General features: G+C 48.2%; 1 protein-coding gene across 1 annotated transcript in view; it reads right to left on the reverse strand.

The window, feature by feature from the left end:
• Positions 1 to 22,416, reverse strand: part of LOC117590849 — a 95,434-nt gene that overhangs the window by 7,456 nt on the left and 65,562 nt on the right. Inside the window, exons 3-9 of the mRNA XM_034283846.1 lie at positions 5,854 to 7,541; positions 4,962 to 5,201; positions 4,533 to 4,894; positions 3,954 to 4,460; positions 2,947 to 3,487; positions 2,340 to 2,882; positions 1,064 to 2,272 (exon numbers count right to left, since the gene is read on the reverse strand). Coding sequence (XP_034139737.1) covers positions 1,064 to 2,272; positions 2,340 to 2,882; positions 2,947 to 3,487; positions 3,954 to 4,460; positions 4,533 to 4,894; positions 4,962 to 5,201; positions 5,854 to 7,525 — 5,074 coding nt within the window. The 5' untranslated portion in view covers positions 7,526 to 7,541. The remainder of the gene's footprint in view (positions 1 to 1,063; positions 2,273 to 2,339; positions 2,883 to 2,946; positions 3,488 to 3,953; positions 4,461 to 4,532; positions 4,895 to 4,961; positions 5,202 to 5,853; positions 7,542 to 22,416) is intronic.

Consider the following 22,416-nt stretch of genomic DNA (forward strand, 5'->3'; position numbering starts at 1 on the left):
AGCGAATCAAATCAAGTGTCCCCTCCTGAGTGACCCCTTTGCAATTTGGTTTTGTTTCGTGTTTTCTTGTTAGTGTTGGAACTTAGTTACTATTACATAATGAAATTGTATCTTACAAAGTATTTTGTACACACACACAGACACAGTAAAATGAAGAGTTGAGTTTGGTTTTAGTTTTTTGGTAGAACGAACGACGCATGCAAAAAGTACGCAAATAAATATGCGAAAAAAACAGAGAAATTATATATATATATATATATATATAGGTATATAGATCTGTATACATATTGTATGAATTAATAAATTTATAGTTGATAATGTTTACATCACGATTTACAATGCTGTACTTTGGCTGCGAATTTCGAATGATATTCTTCAATTCGTTGGAAATACCCCTGCAGATTAAATATCCCTATGGATTTTAAATAATATATGTATTTATTAATTACGAGTTACGATCTGCAGTCGTTTTAGCAGAGCAACAGGTTCTGTAGAGTTAACGAGTTAGCAAACCGGACAGAGGAAGAACAGAGAGAGAAGGTGCAAGTCTCAACGATGGGATAACAGCAATTGTGCACCAAACAGCAATATGGTCTGTAGAGTTAACAGAGTCAATAACAGAACAGAACAAATAACAGTTCCTGGCGAACATGGCCTCAACGAACGGATAACAGCAACTGTGGCATAAACAGTAAAATGGTCTGTAGAGTTAACAGAGTCAATAAACGAGCGGAACAGAACAGAGTTAGATAGAGAGATTGACTAGCAGCGGCCGTCAAACAAAGACTTTGGCTTGGATTGGCATCTGCAGGGGTATGTAAATCAACGGCATGCTGCCGATGCTCGCTTACTTTCTTGAATTTGCTCAGCATATGACAACATCAACGAACCACAACTCAGATTACACAATTGCAGTGCGCATACATAATCGATATTCCATTAAATATATATAACAGATACATAAATATTGTAGTACGTGGTTATAGTACGTGAAATGCGTAACAGTTCAAACGATGGAACGAAGGGTAGTCCAACCCAACGCATTTACCTTCTTTGCTCTTACTCTTTTTCACTTTTTTTTCGCCACTGCCGCTGCCGCAGCCGCTGTTGCTGCCGGCGCCGCTGCCGCTGCTGTTGTTGCTGCCAGCATTGACTGCCGTGCTGACGACTGCTCCCGGATTGACGCTGCCGACACTGCCGCCGCCTGCTACTCCGGTCACTGCTGCGCCGCTAATGGTGATGCCGCCGTTGAGGCTGCAGTCCTCTGCCTCCAGCTTGATGATGCCGCCGCCTCCACCGTTGATGGAATGCTCAGAGCCACCGCCATTGCCAGGACTCTCCATGGGGGGTACCGTCGCCACCGCTGCTGCCACAGTGGCAGCCACCACGGCTGAGGCCACCACATCCACAGGGTCGCCACAGGTTGACTGACCGGACAGCTGTTGCGGCTGCAACTTGCTGGGCGACTTCTCGCTATGCTCCGACGAGCTGCGTGATATGCTGCGCTGGACCATGCCTCCGACAAGATCTAGCAGCTTTCCACCACTGCCCGAGTTATTCTTTGGGGGTATGGGCGGTGGCGGCAGCAACTCCGGCGTGGAGCTGAGCAGAGCATTGTACCCATTCCTCGTCTTTGTGCTGGGCATCTGCTGTTTGGGTGAAATTTTGGAGAGCAGCGAGGAGCGCGGCTTGCGGTCCCAGCTCTTGTTCTCGTCATAGTAGCCCTGATCGTCCAGCCGCTGGTGTCCCAACAGACGGTCCGTCTCCAGATCAGTGTCCACATCGTCCTCGTCCGCACTGTGGTTCTTCGAATGGTTGTCCGAGCCAGACTCGAGCAGCCCCTTGCCCACGCCACCATCCAGATGCCGGGACAACCACACGGGTGAGCTTATCACTGGTGACGGTGATCGCTGCTGCTGCTGCTGTGCCGCCATGAGGCTGCTTCTTTCTGGGATTGGTGGCGGTACGCCAGCCAACACTCCGTTACTGTTAGAGCCATTTCCATTGCAATTGCTGTTGCCATTGCTCCCCGCACTTCTGGTCTTAGTCGGGCCTGGCACTGACCCAATGATCGTGCCGTTACCACTGCCCGACGTTGTGGTTGGTGAGCTGAGCTGCAGCGTCGAGCTAATGGAAGCCGCCAGGGGCGTGTGCTTGCTGCTCGGCTGCAGCAGATCAACATCTGCGGCGCTGCTGCTATTGGGTTTGCGATGCGGCGCTGGTGCCGGCGGCGGTGGCGTCATTTGCACCGTATCCGGACGATGGAAAACACCTGGAAAACCACAAAGAAATGTTGGAAATTGGGAAACTAACTGGATTGAATGTGTCATGGCACTTACTGATCGAATAGAGCGAGTCCAGGTCGGGATCGATGTTCTTGAACACTTTGTTCTGGCTGTGGCTTTGGCCTAGACTCTGACTGAGGCTCTGCGTCTGGCTGGGACTCTGGCCGAGCAGCTCGCGCGGCTGTGGCATGGACGGAGGCTGTTTCGCGTGTCCATTGCTGGGACTGGGACTGTTGACGAGATGGCCCTGACCCTGACCCTGCCCACCGCCATTGCTGTCCAAGGCATTGGTCAGGTTGTGCATGCTGTTGAGGCTGTTGTTAGTGGATAGCCGCTTCATGTCCATCAGCATGGAGATGCCGCCACTGCCACCGATGCTGGTGCTGCCACTCAAGCTATTGGGGCACTGACCCTGACCCCCCAGAGGTCCTCCCTGGACACCGGTCTGCTGCAGATTCTTGTTGTTGTTGTTTTCGGTATCGCTAGTGTGGCCCGAGGAGAGACCATCCTCCAGCACGGGCATGGCGGAGGCATAGTACTTGGCGTAGTTCGAGCATGAGGTCGACACGCCTCCACCGTTCATCTCGCCAGAAAGACCTGCAACAGGAACACGGTGGAAGATGAAAGATGGCTTGCGGCCACTCGAATGGTCTCTACTTACTGTCCAGATCCCCGCAGTTGGAGTCATAGTCGGTGGTCTCCGGCGAATAGCGAAAGTTGTGGCCACTCGCTGGGCCTACGCCCACGCCGACGCTCTGGCCGAGTCCACTGCCGCTTCCGGTGCTCAGCAGTTGGTTGTGATTGAGGCCATCCTGATCGCCATCCCGCTCGCCGCTGCTACGGCTGGCCGAGTCCAGAAAGAAGTCAAAGTCCCTCATCAGAGGACTGCCGCTGCTGTAGTGTGGCCTACGTCCAACAACCACGGGCATTGGCTGACTTTGCTGCGGCTGGGAGTATCCCCCATAGACATGACGCTCGGCGTCTCTAGACAGGTCTGAGGAGGGGACTTGCTGTTGGTGATAGTCCCTGTCCTGGTCGGTTTCCTGTTCCTCGTCATGCTCCTGGTCCTGCTCCCCAATGGGCTCGTCCTCGTCCTCTGCCTCATCATTCTCCTCATCGTCACCATCCTCGTCCTCATCGTCCTCGTCGGCGAGCTCCTCCTCGTCGCGCTCAAAGTTGCTGTGGAACTCGTACTGAATGTCCTGCAAAAAGGAAGCGACACACGGTCAACATGATACATAAATAAACATGGAATTTATTTCCCCTTTCAGCGAAACAAATAATATCAATGATTAAGCATTTAGGATTCATCGAACAGGAGGACACTTTTAGCCTTCAACATCAACGGTGGCTCTCGAAATGATGATGATTCGCCATCACGACATGCGGCTGCCGTGCCACAAAATACTTCTCAATTGGCTCCACCGAAATTCCATGGCAGTTGATGTAAACCGTAGAGAACCGCAGCTGGAGCGCAACCTCGTAGGTGTCGCACATTTTGGCACCCCAAATGTCCCAACATTTTAACATACAACTTTAGATTTGAATGAGTAACGAGCAACGAGTAACGAGCAAGTGAGAGTTTGAAGTAGAGATCAAAGTTTGCTTGATTCTGGGAGTAACACTGGGAGCTGCTTTATGTTCAGGTAACCCGAGAAGATTACTTACAATGCTGTCCGCATCGCTGCCGTTCTCCATTATGGCCTGCTCTTCGGTTGAGGGGCACTTGAAGAACTCCTCCAGCACCTTGCGCGTCTCGGAGAACTCATAGAGGTAATCAAAGGTCGATGATTTTGTATGGATGCTCAGTGGTCCAACTCCAACTCCGAGTCCCACTCCAGTTCCAGCTCCTACTGTTGAGCAGCACGCTGTCAGTGGTGGAGGTGCTGCTACTGCAGCTGCTGCTTTTTGCATTGGTGGCGTGGCTGTGGCCGGTCTGCTGGCTACCTCATTGGCCATGGCCAGTGCCACCGCTTCCGGCGTTGTCAGATCGGACATGGTGCCAATTTCGGATACATCGTTGCTGGTATCCTCCGCATTGGTGTCGCTGCCCACCGGCTGCTGTTGCAACTTGCTGTGGTTGCTCATCATACTCGTGTGGTGCTGTGGTGCCACATGCTGCGGTGTCTGCGGTGAGCAGCTGCTAGGCTCACGATGCGGCGGCGAAAGTATGCGCTACAAGAGGACAACAGTTTGAGAGATATGTACATATGTATCCCACATCGATTTCTATCTATGTTAATTTACCTGTGGAAAGCCCGGACGCACAGGATAGGCCTGCAATTGTTGCGGTGGTTGTGGCGCCTGCGTGTGGTTCTGAATGTGATTCTGGGTCTGGGCCAGTGCGACCAGAGCTGCTCGTGCCGCCGTCTTTTGCAGCGTGGTGGCTGTTGAGCTCAACGGTGGCACAGCTGCCATGGGAAGCTGTGTGTGAGCTTGTTGCTGCTGCTGTTGCTGCTGCTGTTGCTGCGGTGCTGTTGCTTCTGTTGCTGCTGCTGTTGCTGCTGCAGTTGCTGTTGGTGGTTGTTCACTTTCAGACGCTGCCGAGGCTGCCGCTGCTGCAGTCACTGCACCCCAGCCACCAATGCGACGTGGAGAGCCTTCATACTCTATGTTGGGAGAGAGACAAGTGATTAGAAAGTGATTTTATCTCGCTGTCTGTCTGTCTGTACAAACCTATAATGCCGTGACGCGACTCCACGGCCAGCGTGTAATTGCGCTCTAATTGCCAGGCATCTAGCTTATGCTCCCGATACGTGGCTGCCTCCTCAAGGCTCCTTAGGCCGGATTGTAATTGCAGCTGCACCTGCGACTGCGACTGGGACTGGGACGACGTCGACAGTGTCTTTCCAACCAGCTTGCTGGGATGCTTGCAGCTCTCCTCGGACACATTTTCTTCGGTCGTAACGCGCAGATCTGCAAAGGACAAACCGGATGCGGAGGCTGATAAGGTGGAGAAGGTTGAGGAGGAGGGACGATTCTTAATGCTAATGGATGAGTAATGCTGCAAGGGGGGAGTAATGCTGATGGTACAAATATCATCAGTCTGACTGCTTGGCATGCCAATTAATTGCAATCAATTAAATTCCACTTTGAAGCATTTCCTACGCTTTGTTCCACCACCGGTGCCCCATCTTCCCCCTCGCCCCTTTGTCGTGCTCCATTTGTTCATGTTTGCAGTACACTTCATTACGCTTGATTTGCAATTCAATTACCCGGACTCTGGACAACAGACATCAATGCTCACTGGCTGGCTATTCAGGCAGTCGTCCATTCGGAAGCGATTCACATGCTGCCCCCTAAAATGGTCCAGAGCATGGCCTCGGGCATCGGGCATCGGGCAACCACTCAGCCACTCAACCGCTCTCTGTGCTGAGAGCTCTACAGGCGGCAAATGTGGGCATAGGAGTTCGGCAACCACATAACCGAACAGTACAGCACAGAACAGGACCCATAAAGGGTCTTTCCCCCCTTCAGTGGCATTTCAAACAAGATTTTATATCTCAAACAAACTCCATATCCTGGATATCCTGGATATCCTGCATTGATTTCGGGGTGTAATACTTACGCTGCCAACTCTCGGCGGGATCTGCCGATCCGTACATGACCTCATTGCCTGTGACGCTACCATTGACCAGACGATGATCGAGCTCCCTTTCACGCTCCCTATCCTCGCCGTGTCCATGTCGCCCACGCTGCTGCTGCTGCTGTTGCTGACCCGCCAGATGGGTCAGATGGTTTTCTCTTGCCGCCTGCACCTCCTGCTCCAGCAACAGGGGATCCCTATCCCGTTCCCGCTCCTCGCGCATTCTCAATTTTCGCTGCTCCCGCGGCTCCCAGTCCCCGGCGCCATGCTGATCCAACGAGGACTTGCTCCCATACAGATAGTGACTGGCCAGTGGAGTCAGTCCATCCGCACAGGCTTTATTCACGGATTGTTGATGAGGTGCCTGTTGCTGCTGTTGGGGTGCCGTGTAACTACGGTTGATCGGGCTCCGTCCAAGCCGAAGGATGTGCGCTGGCGGCTGCTGCGTTGCCTGGCGCTGAGCCAAGCCATACAGCTGTGTTGCCATCTGCTCCCGCTGTTGATGGTATGCCCGCCGGGCGGACGCTTGAAGATGCTGCTGCTGTTGATGTTGCTGCTGCTGTTGCTCCTCCGCGTATTCCGTGGGAGAGATCAGCAGGGAACTGGCACGCATGGGCGCTGCCTCCCAGTAGTTCTCCTTGATGAATGGATTCTGGCTATGCACCAGACTCTGGGTATTGCCATTGCTGGCAGTTCCGTTCACGTTGCTGCCGCCATTGTGCAGTGACTGCTGCCTGCTGCTGCTGCTGCTGATGGCACTGGCACTGGCGCTGGTGGTCATACCGGTGTTCCGTTTGCGCGGCATTTCGGAGACGGAATAGGTGCTCTGGCCACGCCTGCTCTCGCCCGTGTGATAGTAGAATGAGGCCGGATAGCCGGCCGCCAGTACGGTCTCGTCTACTTCCTCGTCAGCTTCGGCACCCGCTCCCGCAGCAGCCAGCCCGGATCCGTTACCCTCACCCTCGACTGGATGTTCCCCCAAGCTGTGCAACAGCGGCGGTGACGGCGGTGTGGGCGGCGTTAGTGGAGCGCACAGGAACGGATTTGTGGATATGCGCGGCGTCACAGAGGACAACGACTCCGATGAGTGTGACGAGGCCGAGTGCGGGGGCGGCGATTGTGTTATGATGTTCACACTCTTGTAGTAGCTGGGCGTACTGGTGGGTATGACAGCGGCAACGTTATCCGTATCCGCAGTGGCTGCTTCACTAACGATGGGGCTGCTGCTCCTATTCAGATTCACATCGGTATGGAGCTCATGTCGCTGCTGCTGCTGTTGGTGCTGTGGATGATGCTGCTGCTGCTGCTTGGGTCGGCACTTTGGGAAGAGCAGGCTGATCTGATCGTTAAGCGGAGAAGAGGACTGATGCTGCTGCTGCTGTGGGCAGTTGCTGCTGCTGCTGCTGTTGCCGTCACAATCGTGCTCTAGACCATTCAGCGCATAGAAACTGCGGGACTGATTAACGTTTGCTGCCAATGATCCTGCTGCTCCTGTGGAAGCTGTAGCGTGTGGCGGCAGTCGCTGGTAGGGCAGCTGTTGCTGCTGTTGCTGCTGCGGCTGCTGCGGCTGGTGATGATGGTGGTTGTGGTGATGATGATTATTGCTACTAGTTGTTTGTCCAGCAGCCAATGTTGTCAATGCTGTGCTGACCATTATTGTTTCCAATAAACTGCAACAAAAGCGAAAGAGAAAGAGAAAGAGAAAGAGAGAGGGAGAGTCAGTCAAACAGAAACAAAAATATCGATTAATAAACGATAACGGGAGTGGGCGTCAAAGAGTGACACGCCCATTTCGAGGCCATGTTACGCATTCTGCTGGCAGTTGTTTTAATAAATGCAGGCACAATGTCAACCTTTGTCATGTCCGAGCGGCAACAGGCCGTGACAGTAACGAGTTCTGTAGCGACTGAGTTGCCCAAGGCCTGCGTCCGAGGGTCGCGCGTCGCAGGAGGGATGCCGAACGAAGCAGAAACAAATGGCAGCTATAAGACAGGCAAATATTTAATTGTCCTGACCAAAACACGGAATGTGAAACACGAGTCCCCCACTCCCCCACTCCTCCCAAAAGAGGACAGTGGCAGCAGCAGCGGCAGCCTATCAATGTCATTGAGAGCCATTGCTGACGGTTTGCTCGATGCTGTTAATGCGCAATTGCTGCCACGAGGGCCGAGCCGGGCAGGATCATGATTATTGGAGCTTATTTTGCATGCGCCAGGAAATTCTTTCTCCTGCCCGGTGTATGCTAATTAAGAAGCAAGGAGACGTTTTTAAGGTGTGGATCTTAAAAAAGGAGCATATTTCGTTTATGGATCCCATGTGGAACCTGATAGAAATAAAGTTATTTCGAGTATTTTACTAATGTTGAAGTTTATTCAAAATTTTTAGTAGATCCCAAGTTGAAATTGTGCAAATACCAAATACACTTGTCGATTGCAAGTGGATTGCAAGTGAATTGCAAGTGGATTTGCAAGTGTATCCCAAGTTTAACCTTTTAGAAATATGCGTGAAAACTGAATCCTAAGCCTATTCAAGTCTGCAATAAATATAAGTATGTGGATCGTTTGTGGACCCAAAGCAAACCTCTCTTTAAACCGGCCTTAAAGCTAGATAAGCTCTCCATGGCACAGTTTGCCCTCAAGGCAAACCCACCACACCCTCTTCACTTTACTTCACTTCACTCCAATCCTTCTTTCTAGTTCCTCCTTCCTCTTCTTCCCTTTAATTCCATTCTTCACACAGCCACCGCCTCCGCCTACTCCCTCCCCGCCTCTTGGCCAATGCGATTTTTCCATTCCCATAGCCCGCGTTATGCTAATGCTTGTGGTGTGTAATGTGTGCTGTGCCTGGGGCTTAACATATTTTCTCAACAATCAAACTAAAAATTTCGAAAAGGATTAACAGCAACAACAACAACAGCAACGTAGCGAGGAAAAACAACAAAAACAGAATGAAAACCTCGGGAAACAACATAAAAAATATCCACAAGGCACAAAGGGGGAACGGGGTGGGTTAGGACTGGTTTGGCTATCCCAAAAGTGAGCACAGTTCCAGCCAGAGATGGAGATATTTGTTTACTCCTATGTGTGTTTGTGAAATTTTTTTGTACGTCCCGCAACGCTTTGTGCAGTCGAATGGAAAATATGTTTTCGTTTTTTGGAATGCCAAAAAAGGAATGCGAGGAGGAGCTTTCATGTGCGGCGCACGCTTCGCTTGGCATTAAGATGGAGGCAGCTGATGGAGGGAGTACAGCAACGGCAACGGCAATGGGCACAACCGAAATCTACACAAGAGCTAACAAGGTATAACAGCAGCACCGACAGCATAGCAAAATGGAGCAACATTTTCTTTACGGCACCCGACACGAGCACGGCTATCTAGGCAAACATTTTTATTGCTTGACATTTATGGGTGGCAGTTGGGTGGCTGATGGGTGCCAAAAGCATAGCCATCTATGTGCCACTTCATCCATCTTTGTAGCATCTCTTCGAATCAACATCAATCAGTCGCCTCAAATCCGTTTGCTGTTCTTGCCCTCAGCCTGCAGTTTCTCAGTTTCTCAGTCGGCATTCGCCCATTTCCATTCCTAGTTTGTTCCTTGTCGTATCGTGTTTTTGGTCTTTAGTCCTGTTCTGTTCTGTTTGGTTCTATCCTGCCTTGCTGGATGTTGGGTATTTTTGGCTGTGCCCAAAGCCTTGAAATTTGATGCTTTGACTTCGCCTAAGCAGACTCTGACAGCCTGTGAAAGGATTGGAATTGCCGTTCCTTTGATTTACAGGGCAGTGCGCCGACACATCCATCTTCTCCATCCCTCCCTTTCTATCTGTAAGGTGTTTGTCAGCGGGAACATACTTTCAGGATATATGATACACTCGCACACTCGCTCTGATGCCTTCTTTTGTCAGCCAGCAATGTCAAGTGCGACTTATACAAATTTCATAAATTCTCTCTCCTGTCGCCACGATGCCACGCACACAGCCACACCGCCACATACATATGTATGTTTGAGCTCAACCTGTTCCTAGAGCTGGCAGCTGCATAATTAAGTTAACAGCACGAGGACTCTAGCTGTTCCAACTTCAACTCCGACTCCGACTTACTCTCAGTGTACCATTATGCATTTTGGGGCGGATGGTGGAACGTCCTTGGAGTTTTATTAACTTAATGTCTGCTTAAACGCTGCCCGGGCTGGGCAACTCTTTAAATATTTAAAATTAATTTCAAGCTGTGCATCCACGCCTTGCCGCTGGCTTTCCCCTTGCACTTTGCCCCACGGCAATGAATCAGAGGCAAAATCAAAATCAATTGCCAGTGTCAGGCTCCACAGTTTGCACCTGATGTTGACGCAACGTCGACGCCACTGGCCAAAGAAGTGGCCAGGGGGTTTGCTGCTGGCGCTGCTGGTGTCGGTGGGGGTGTTGCATGGATGCGCATTGGTTGGGTTTGCAGCTGGTTTGGGGTCTGGGTTTGGGTAGCAAAGTTGTGGGGTGTTGCCTGGTCTAATGCGGTCTTAGGGCCGCCATACCGTCATTATGACCACATTGCGGTAGGACAACGACGTGGGCAATGGTTTAGATGCAATTACCTCTGCCTATGATGGCATTAATTATGCAAAACAACTAACGGGGCAGAGAGCGCCAGCGAGAGCTGTCCAAAGGCACGCGAGGCATGCCAGTGCCAATCCACACCGGACACATACATATGCATGTGTGGGTGTGTGTGTGTGCGTGGTTTGACTTCCAGGCTATTGCATGTGCAGCGAGCCACGTAAATGAAACTGGCAATTTATCTCAACCTGCATTCTTGCCAATTATTTTTGAAGTTTTTTTTGTCTCTCCACGTTATGCAAGCACTTACAATCCACAAAGAGAGAGATAGAGAGAGAGAGAGAGAGAGAGAGAGAGAGAGAGCTCTTTGTCTGGCCATTGAATGGCTCTGAAATCTAGCATCGTAGTCCCATTGCAATCATCATCATTTCTATGGCATTATTTTGAGCACTTATTTTCTCACTGCTCTACAATTGGGGCAGCAAGCTGATTTTGCATTCACGTTGTACATGCACATGTGTACATGTGTAAAAATAGACATTTTTGGAGGAAGACTCGTTGCTAAGATCTAGGAAAGATCTGGGAATGCAGAAATAGTACGAAAAAGGGTCGTCACAAAGACCCAGCTAACAGTCGCGCGCTTATAGAGTCGTCTCGCAGGCTGGCTCGGCCGGAGGGGGATGAATATTCAGAATTCAGAATCTTTCCACTGCATTGCCGACGAGCAACTCTCGAAACATTTGCATTCAATTATCGTTTCAGTCGTAAGTTGCTACATACAATTCCTATGCTCTCCAAATGAGGAGGAATGCGAGTAATACCCTCTCAAAGGGTATCTCAAAGGGTAGGCAACAGGAGCCCCCGTTAATGTTCGTAACAAAGGAAGGAGTAGACAGTCATGCAAAGCGCCGTATGACAAAAGCACACAAAACGATAAAAGAAAGTCAGTCCGGAATAGAAAAAGAGCGAAACAAAACGTAACGTAACGAAACGAAACGAAAGGAAAGCGAAAAGTGTAATGAAAAGTGAAAGTGACTAAAATGTTTGTCGTTGCTGTTGGTGCGGCTGTGCCTGAGTCCATCAGTAGGATGAGCAGAGAATGAGGATGAAAATAGGTTTGAGAATGATGACGACAACAACGACAACGACGACGACACCGTTTACAAAAACAATAACGAGCACAGCAATAACGGTAGAATTGTAAAGTTTGCCAAATTAAAATGGCGACACGCGAAATGAAGAGTGCGGAGATGAGAACGAAGATGGCAAACGAGGCGAAAACAAACATGACAAACAACACATTAACCCACCCAACCGCCCCCCCCCCTCCCCACACCACCTATTTTTATGGCATGTGCGGTAAGCTGAGGGTTATGGCAACACTTTTGAATGAATTCAACTCGAGTGGGAAGTGTGGNGATAGTCTTGAATATCAGTGGCAGAAGGAATTGCATCCCATCAGAAGAGTTGCTTCAAGTCAACTTAAGACTTTTCTAATTTCCTTGTGTCAAAAGATGGCAAGAGTCAAAGCTGTTGAGTCCACCCCCAAAGTAAATACCTACAAATCAGATTTGTTATATGACTCGTACTACACACACACACATACTCGACGCTTGAGTGACTGGCTGAAATGTTTGTGACTAACTGACTGACTGACTGACTAACTGACTGACTCATGCCAGGTAAAGTTGAGATTGGATTGACTTTTGGGCTTTTTGGGCGTTGAATGGGTGTCACGGAAAGTGTGTTGCCTACGGGACCCCGGATCCATTAATAAAATCAGTTCAGCATAAATTACAACTGACAGCAAGCGAGGCGTCCGTTGCCGGGTTGAAAGAGAGGTGCAGTGGGCAGTGAGTGTGGGGTCTCGGGGGTTTGGGTGGTGGTTAGGGCCATCAATCGATTGAGTATTTCCACCGGCAATTCGAACATCTTTAAGCTGCTTAAGAGTTGCAACATTTATTTTATTTTGTCTGCCTTCGGTGGGTCTTCGATTAACAGTCACTGTCGAGTACTTAGAGTTTAGTTTATAATCTTCCGTTTTAACTGGCAGTCTACTTATTTATTCACGCGAATATTTCATCTATTCAAATGGCTCTTTAAGTCAAGCCCCCCAAGGAGGGTCATTTATACATAAATGGATTGTTAAGGTTCGCTCTTCAACTTGATGCTAATATTATTTGGACCATGTTTTGTCTGTCTCTTAATGTGTCTTTGTCTTTGTCTCCCTGCCTCTCTGTTTGTCTCTCTGTCTCTGTGTGAGTATGCCAGTGACGAGTGAAGTGCTTTCGCCATCACTTGGACATGCATATTCCACACGGGAATCCTAACCGTATCCCATTATATTTGCCAGCCCGAGTCCTTATCATTGTCCCCGTTCCCGTCCTCTATCTGTAGCCCAAAATTCCGATCCGGCTCTGACACTTGTCGGTGCGTGCTGAGCGTGTTTTATGGCACAAGTTTTCATTGGCTTAATGCATATTTAAAATTGGATACATTCAAACTGGCAGTGGAGTGTCGTGTGCGCTCAACACCCCCTCCCCCCAAGTCCCCGTCTGCTATGGATAGCTTCAACCATTCGCAGCCAAGCGGGCATAATGCCTCTTTGAGCTTTCAGCATTTAAACTGATAGCGATGAAAGTTTTAACACACAACGTGGAGAAGAGAGAGGGAGAGAGTAGTAGGGGGGCAGAGTGGGCTCTCTGGTTGGGTTGGTGGCTCGCTGTCAGTCCATTATCAGTGGGGTTGCAGCTGCAAGAAGCCGACGGAGAACTCAACTAAAGCGCATGCAATCCATAAACTTCTCTCTACTCAGCCACTCGAGTAACTGTTAATCGAAGACCCACCGAAGGCAGAAAAAATAAAATAAATGTTGCAACTCTTAAGCAGCTTAAAGATGTTCGCATTGCCGGTGGAAATACTCAATCGATTGATGGCCCTAAACACCACCCCCACCCCCACCGCCCCACACTCACTGCCCACCCGGCAACGGGCGCCTCGCTTGCTGTCAGTTGTAATTTATGCTGAACTGATTTTATTAAGAGTGAGAGAGAGAGAGAGATGGAGAGGAGGGGTGGGTACGAAGGCTTGGACTAATGTGTTTTGAAGACCCTCATTCTCATACATCCCTGCTCCCTACACGTCTGACACACATACGTTATACTGGCAGTGCGGCTTGAGGGCGCGGGTGCGTCGGTTGGTTATGGCAGATGGAAAACTGGAGGGAACTGGAGGGAACTGGAGGGAACTGGAGGGAACTGGAGGGACTGTGGACCTCGGGGGGGTACTGTGTGTAAGCGAGGCGAGGAGGTTAGGAGCTTGAAAATAAAGCAATGGCTGCCATACTTCATGTTGGCTTTAATTCGCCTTCTTTCGCTGTCGTCGGCAGCCTTCAATTATTGGAATGCTATTCCAGTCACGTCCTCTGCGTGTGCCCCCGTCCTGCACCACCCTTCTCTTTTTTTCCTCTGCCTTTTCCTCTCCACATTCGCTCGGATTGTTGTTCTTTCGCTCTGCCCCTACCCGCCCCTTGCTCGTTCCATAACTTCTATAACGATTTTTCGCGCGGCAGAAACCAAAAATATAAAACAAGTCGGCCTCAAAAATAGCAACAAACGGAAATTTACAACAGTCACACAGCCCCCAAACCCCCAGACACACCCCTTTTTGGTTTTGTCATGGCCCCATTGCAATTTGTGGCAAACTCTCTCCCATGCCCCATGCCCATGTCACATACCAAAAATTCCTGCCTCTCCAACCAGTTCTACTACGAAGTAGTTCCATTTTCAGTTTGGCACTCTCTTCTTTTTTTTATACCCGGTACTCGAAGAGTAAATAGGGTATATTGTATTTGTGTGAAAACGGTTGTATGTAACGCACAGAAGGAAACGTTTCCGACCCCATAAAGTATATATATTCTTGATCAGCATCAATAGCCGAGTCGATAGAGCCATGTCTGTCTGTCCGTCTGTCCGTCCGTCTTATTTGTCGGCTAGTTCTCAGAGACTATAAGAGCTAGAGCCACCAATTTTTGGCTCCAGGCTGCTGTATGCTCACACTGAAACCAGTGTATTTAAAAAATTAGCCACGCCCAATCCCGCCCCCACAAAAGGTCATTCCCTACGGAATGGCGTTTTAGTTTTCTTTTATCTTCAAAACTACAGGTTTGGGAGGTTTTCGTTTAGCAGTGGCTAAACTCACCCTGTCCCGCACCTTATATCTGTTTTTTGCACATTCTCTCATTCACACTCTGCTTTGCGCAGTTACGTCTCTGGCTCTGCTGCGTCTCTGCCCTGACTCTGCAGTGAGTGGCTCTAGGGGAGGGTGGCGAGCTAAAGGAGCGTGTTGGCGTGAGTAGTGTTGTTGATGTAGATGACAGATGAAGAAAAAATGTAAAACTTGACAAATAACCGCTAAGGTGCAGGTGTAGTACTGAGTGCCGGGTATAAAAGTTGTGACGCGTAAGAAGCGTCTCACACGTCCCTTCTCGTTTTTCCTGTTCTTGTTTGTGGCAATAAAACGTTTTGAATTAACATTTTGTTGCTGTGACTGGGTTGGGGTAGGGCAGGCGGGCAGGTTGGTAGGCGGGCAGGGTTGGGCCTGTGGCCTAATGCGGACCTTGGGAATGTTTTTGCCACCCGTTAAGAGTTTATTGGAGGGAAATCTAATGATGCGACACAGCCACAAGACAGTTATAAGTTCTCTTTGGCGTTAAGTTGTTTTTTTTTGTGATATTCTTGAAATCTACTCCTCCTGCTGCAAAAGAAAAATATGTATTGAAGGCATTGGAAGAGTGTTCAAATTGTTAGTTGATAGATGAAGATCAATTCTTTAAGTTGTAGAAAGAACTACAAACAATGGAAACTACTTTGCCTCTAATTTACTCAAATCTAATGACTGCTCCCATTCAGCCTTAAAGAACTGCTGCTGATGCTGCTGCTATTACTCGGGTGACCCAGTTTATTGGCTCTCAGCAGAGTCATCAGCGTTGTCCTGATAGACAGGGCCCTAATGGTGGCATTCTGCTAGTCACTCCGTGTGACTCCCTCTGAGCTGCTGGTCGGGTAATTAACAACAGTGAGGGCAGAGGCCAGGACGGAGGCCAAGCATAGACATGGACTACAGGTCAAAGTTAATGAAATGTTGGCGACGCGACGACATTTGGAAAAAATTGTTGGCCCGACCGAGGGGTCGTCGCCTCAAGAAAGAACCTCAAATCGAGTTGCTTCAGCTCTCTGTGTGGCATGACTGGCGTCGAGCGACGCATCAGCCAGAAAGCCACTTTATTCTATTTCCGTTTCCTGCTGTTGTCGCCAGGCACTGCTCCTTCAACCAGCCTCCTCATCCTACATCCCAAATCCCACATCCTTTCTCCCACACTCTGTTGTTCTTGCTGAGGAGCTCTGCTGCTGATGTTGTTGTTGTCAAGCTGCCGAGTATGTAATGTGTTTCCGCTTGCCAGCGAATGTGGCAGCAAGCGCCAGCGTAGGCGTCCATGTAGTGTGAGTGCGTGTCAAAAGACCGAGCTACTGAATAATCTCCACCCAAAAAGCTGGCCAAGACGGATCGTGCAAAGCGAAGCGGAACCAATGGAAGCCAAGCAAACAAAATGACACTCAAAATGTCAACTTCACGAGCCAGAAGCAGCTAGCAGCTAGCAGCCAACAACCCGCCATCAGCCACCATCAGGCAAGTGGGAGGAAGTGGCCAGAACGGAGCCACAACACATTTTATATGCACAACAACAATTGCGAGAAGCGTCTCAACGCCGCTTGGAGAGTGTCCTAGTGGTAGTCGTAGTCGTAGTTCTAGTTCCAGAACAAGTATACCCCTTGGCCAATAGCAGCATTAAGTGGCAATGAACTGCTCTAAGCCCTGAGCCATGAATAGCAGATAATTTCCACCATATTTTTAAATGCAAACTGCCAAAGGGTATGCCATGTTTCGAGCCCCACAATCTTTCGTTTTCTTGCCATTTTGCAGTGGCATAAAGACGTTGGGCGAAGGCGGCAGCAAGATATATGAGCAGTGCAAAATTTGCTGAATAAGCAAGAGGCTGCCCCTGAGGCTGAGGCTTCACCAGCCCGAAATTTTGTTGCCACCTCCACAGTTCCCACAGCTGGCAGGCATGCAGCTTCAGCTTCCTTCTGGTCAGAATAGAGCAGCGTTGCAGACATTCTGATAAGTTTTAGATTTGCAAGATTTATGCAGCTAAAGGCACTCGCCTGCAGTTGCCAAGTGGCGGGGGGGCTGGAGACTTGATTCTGTGGAACTGGGACTAGAACTGGAACTGAGACTTGCCCTGCAAGTTGCCAGCTTGCGACTGCCACTGAAGGCGAAGACAAATTAGGCTAAGAGTGTCAACTGAGTGGATAAGGCATGGTGAGGGAGGGAGTCTAGAAAGAAAGATGAGCTGGCAGTTAGGGAGTGGGATTGGGCATTGGGGATGGACTTGGGGGTATGGGCTGTGTGTGGAAGCTTCATTAGCCGCTTGCCTGCTTACCATATGCTAGGTTGGGTCTGGAACTTAATTTGGGTAAGTATTTTCCAATCTACCACTAAATGCCGCTTAATAACTTAATACCCATGTCTGTGTTCATGTTGTTTTTTCTCCACCGCCACACTATGGTCCCAAACACCACTTTTCTTGTCCTTTATTAATAACTCGCGAACGAATCAAGATTTTTGGATTTAGCCATTTGATATTAATAAAGAATAGGGAGCGGAAGGTTTTTTAAAAAAATAGGCGTGGCAGCTCCTTTTTTTAACCTTAAGTCTGTTAGACAATAGCTTAACAGTAAGAAGACTGAGAAGATACCACATTCTCGATCTCACCGACAGATATACCCAACAAACTGATAAGATGTTATATATAATAGCAAAAAATATCGGAATATGTTTAGCAGATCCAGATTCTATAAAAAAAGTCCTAGCACGAATTACACCAGCTTAAAAATACAAGATAATCGAATATTTTGTCCCACAAAGCATGCTCTTCAGCAGTTCCCATTATAAAATAATATTACACTGTCTACACTCTAGCCCTCCAAAATAGCTAGTGACTAATACTGTTTCTTAAATGCAATGCAAAATGGTACCCTACTTCACAATTTTCTTCTTCGTATTCCAAAACGGCAAAAAAACATTGAAATTTCTCATTTGAGGTTATGATCTATAAATGCAAATTGTGAGAGTTGTGGTCAAATGTGGCATTTCTGACTATATCCATTTTAACAGTCATTTATTGCTCTACGACGCACAATAGGCTTTAAGGTGGGACTAGGTGACACTCTATTAAAAAAAACTTTTTCAAAAATTATTTTTTACTACGAACTAATACATATTGAAGGCCTCACTTTAGCATACAATTACGAAGACATCGCCAACTACTAGATACCGTTTACATTACAAAGCACGCAGTAAAACCCCTACTGAATAAAATGCATCCAACAAATTGGATCAGTTAATCGTATTTTTCAGAATTCCCTTTTATATATTTCCTTTTTGTTTTGCCAAGTTTGGCATTAATAAATAAGTTTTAAATTAAATTTTAATATGTTCTAGTTTGTTCGGATTGTGGGTGTCATGTCTAGTAGGTTAGAGTGTTTGGTTGTTTAAGGGATCATCGGTCACTATTTTGGTCTTGCGGCTACGATAATCATGGTAGGGTGGCCATCAGCTGTCGTAGCAACACCAGCGCAGCAGTAAACAAACTAAGAACGAGAAGGGACGTGTGAGACGCTTCTTACGCGTCACAACTTTTATACCCGGCACTCATGACTACATCTCGATGTAGAAAACATCGCCAACCACTAGATATCGTTCACATTACAGAACACGTAGTAAAAACCCTACTGAATAAAATGAATCAAACAAAATTGGATCAGTTAATCGTATTTTTTAATGTATGAGACATTTAAAACAGCAATACAACTTTAAAACACCAATAAAACTGGTACTTCTTCACTGCACATGCTGCGAAATAATGACCGCTGGGTTTCACAGCTGATTTTGCGAAGGTGGCGCCATCTATGCCAATTTCTGGTACGCAACTTTGATGGTCACTCCTTTTCTAATACATAGAAAAGTGATCATTGGGACCATAGTGCGCCACACTGCCCCATCTACAGTGGGTCCATGCCATGTCGACCCGTTGCATACTTTATGAGCATGGATTATGGTCATTAAGGTGGTCGCCAACGTCACTGCCACCCACCACACACAAACACCACCCATGTTTGGAACCCTCAACCTTCCACACATCTAGCAACAGTTGGCGCTCATTTCCTATGTGTGTGTGTGTTTGGGTTGTGTGTGCCTGTGCGACAGGAGTGACATAAATGGGTGAACCACAAAACGTTTAGCGCTAAGTCTGCAACAACATTGGAACAACGCTGCTCAATTATGCTTTTTGGGGACTGTGCTTGGGCTTGGGTTTGGGACTGGCACTGAGTCAGCGTCAGAGTCAAGTGGTTTGGGTGAGGCAGAGTCCACAAGCAACGTCATCGATGAGTCAGAGTCCTCCAGTCGCTCTGCTTCAGGGTTGAAGGTTGAATTTTTCAGTTTGAGTTTCCGCTTTTCGCTTTCCACTTTCTGCTTTTGGTATCATTTTGGATTGTTGCTTTGGCAAATTAGTTTTGGGGTTAAGCTGTACAGGCAAAAAAAAAAACTTTTGTTTTTGGAGCCCCCGCCAACACCACCGCCACCCCGCACCACCACGACTACTGCTGACAAAGTGACATCGCGCTACGGGGGAGTGAAAGACGGAAACCTCCCCCAAAAAATTATATAACAAAGGCGAGCAGTTAGCCGCCTAAGGGTAGTGCAGGGGGTGTATGCATGTAGAAGGTAGACAACGGATACACATACATATGTACATAGGTAGCTGGAGTTCAATGAACGGGGACGAGCACGAGATAAGAATGTGGGGTTAAGGCTGGAACTAGAGTTGGGGCTGGGGCTGGGTGGGATGCTACCTACTTAAGTGTTAAGAGGGTTGCCCAAGTGCTGGCTGGGGGGGTTGTGATGGTGTTCGGGTTGAGGATTGAGGCTTGGTGTGTGTTGGTGCCGACCCCTAGTTGATTGTGCTCAACAAATCGATTTCCATTGATTGATAACGACAGCAAAGCAGAGGCAAGAGAGAGAGAGAGACACAGAGACAAAGCGATGGGGAAGGAGAGAGAGAAAGTGACTCAGAGACAGAGAAAGAGACAAAGTTCCCAAACTTCACGAACAGTTAAGATATATAGCATTAACCAGCAGGCAAGCAAGGGAGAGCCAGTTTCGGGGGAGCCTAGGGAGCGCGTGCTCTAAGGTCAAATATTGCGGTTAACTTAATGCAGAATGCGCAATACCGATAAATCAATATTAACGAGAAGGGATACATCTACAACACTTCTCATGCCAACACGCTCCTTTAGCTCGCCCCCCTTTCCTAGGACCACACACTGCAGAGTCCCGGCAGAGGCAGAGATAGAAGAACGCGAGAGGCAGAGGCCGCACACTGCAGAAGCAGAGTGTGAATGAGAGAATATGCAAAAAACTAAAATAAGCTGAGGGTTTAGCCACTGCAAATTAATTTCTTCATTGTGCCCATAATAATGATCCAATCGGATACAATTTCGTTATCTGATAGATATGGTCATTCCCTACGGAATGGCGTTTTTAGTTTTCTTTTATCTTAAAAATTGTAGCTTTGGGAAGTTTTCTCATGTTTGATATACACTTGTAATAGTGTGAGCATACAGAAATCTGGATGCAAAATTTGGTGGCTCCAGCTCTTATAGTCTCTGAGATCTAGGCGCTCAACAAGATGGACGGACAGACGGACAGACAGACATGGCTCTATCGACTCGGCTATTGATGCTGATCAAGAATATATATCCTTTATGGGGTCGGAAACGTTATCTTCTGTTTTTTACATACATTCACTTTGTGTACAAATACAATTTATTTACTCTTCGAGTACCCGGTATAAAAACGAGAACGGCAACGGAAAGAGGTGGGGCAACAACAAACAAAAATATAAAAGAAAAAGAGCAAAAGAAATCAATGGAAATGTATGTGACTCAAATATAAAACAATTTTTATTCGAACGAGGGGACGGTGGTTGAGACACCATACATTGCGATATTTTACACATTTTCTGTACACTTATTTGGCTCTCTCTCTCTCTCTCTCTCGGCATGCAGAATGCATTGAAAATGTGCCTCCCCCCAAGAGCCAAGAGCCTCCCCAGCAGCAAAACTGGCCAGGGGTGCTAGGAGTGGTTGGGTAGTGGGAATTGAGTTGGGGAACAAGTCGAAATTCGTGTGCATTGTGCATGCTTAATTAAGTTGTCCTCTCGCCTCTCTCGCCTTTCTCTGCTGATGCGGAAGTGGGCGCGTCCCAGTGTGTGTCAAACAGTTTATCGAGACACCCAGACACCCGGACAGTCAGCCAGTCAATCCCCATACCCAATACCCAATCTTTAGTCTACGTATTCAAAGAGCTCCACGAATTGTCCTCGGTCCGTAAATCGCTCACATCGCTTCAGTTGATTTCCATGTCACTGACAAAATACATTTTGTGCTTTCTCCTCTTGTGTACATTGGGCAAATGTTGCGCTGCCATCGAAAATAGCACATAGAACAGAACACAAACATACCCATGGTAAACAGCGGAGTGGTGGCAGGGACTGGGTGAGTTTGTGGCATGTACACATGTCCCATGTAAGCAGGGGTCAGGATGGCACATTTAAATTGGTCGACAGGCCAGCAAATAACATGTGGAAGATGACATCTAATCTAAAGAGACATTCGAGGGGGCGAAAGTCGATTTCCTTTTGCTATATTCTGTCACTAATTTATGACTCGAATCAACTCAAATAAAACTCAAAGAAACTCCGCCCTTTTGCTAGTTCCAATCAAGCGGCGATGGAAATGAAAGGGTGCTCCACGTCTAAGAATTTTGAGGTATATATGACAGAAACTCGGACTCAATTCGTTGTTGTTGAAGGCTGCTGGAGGTTTTCATTCATATTCATAAAAGGTGGTTGATGAGGGATTGAGACACAAAGTTTTCTGCGTTCGTTTCGAAAGTGATTTCCAGCCAGTGGAAAACTATTTTTTCTTCATTTTACAAATGAACACTTGGCTCTCATCAATTCGATGTGGCAGGCATTTCTTTGCAGTTTCTTTACCTTCTCCCCATTTTCATTTTCATTTTCATCGTTGGTTGTCGTTGGGCGAGGAAACCCGCAAAAATGATGCCTGGCCCTGAAAATACGACTGACAATGGTCTCATAGGGGGCCACGAAAAGGGGTGGAGGAAGGGGAAGGGCATTTGGTTAAAGATTGCGCCACAGAAATGATTCGGGGTAGGGGAAAGTTTTCACTACTTTAGTTTTAATTTTCCAAATTGCATTTGGCGGCGTTATTTATTCAATCCACTTTCTGCTTTCAACGGGAATTGGCCGGAACGATGATGATGCCAACAAGGAGAAGCGCAGAAGGAGCACGTGGTGGAGCAGGTGGATCAGATCGGGTGGCGGCAGGTTGGATCTCGTGGCACGGTTGGTTTTCCTGTCGACAAAACTCGTTTATTAACACGATTCTCGCTTGGTAGCTGGATGTTGCGGCGTGCTGCCATATAAAATACTTGACTGCCATCTACCGATAGATGCCGCCCCCTGCCCCCTTCCCACTCTTGCCAACCCTTCGCAACTCTAATCGATTTTTGATGAGATTTTTGTATTCAATTTTGGTTTTGATAGGCAACGACGACGACGAGCACAACTCGCTTACGGGCTAAAGGGAGGTGTTCCAGCGTCTGTGTTGGGGTTTTTTGGTGATGGTGAAAGGGGGGGGGGGGGGGGGGTGTCGGCCGAGAGCGTGTTTTTGTGGGGGCGGGAGCAAACCGGGGGGTGAGGGGCATCCAGAAAGACAGAGAAGAGAAGCAAAAGAGGACCGGACACCGGGGGGTGGGGGCGGGAGTGCTCGTGGACAGAACCACCGACAGAGAC

The sequence above is a fragment of the Drosophila guanche genome, unplaced genomic scaffold (assembly GCF_900245975.1).
Source record: "Drosophila guanche unplaced genomic scaffold, DGUA_6, whole genome shotgun sequence".
Lineage (NCBI taxonomy): Eukaryota > Metazoa > Arthropoda > Insecta > Diptera > Drosophilidae > Drosophila > Drosophila guanche.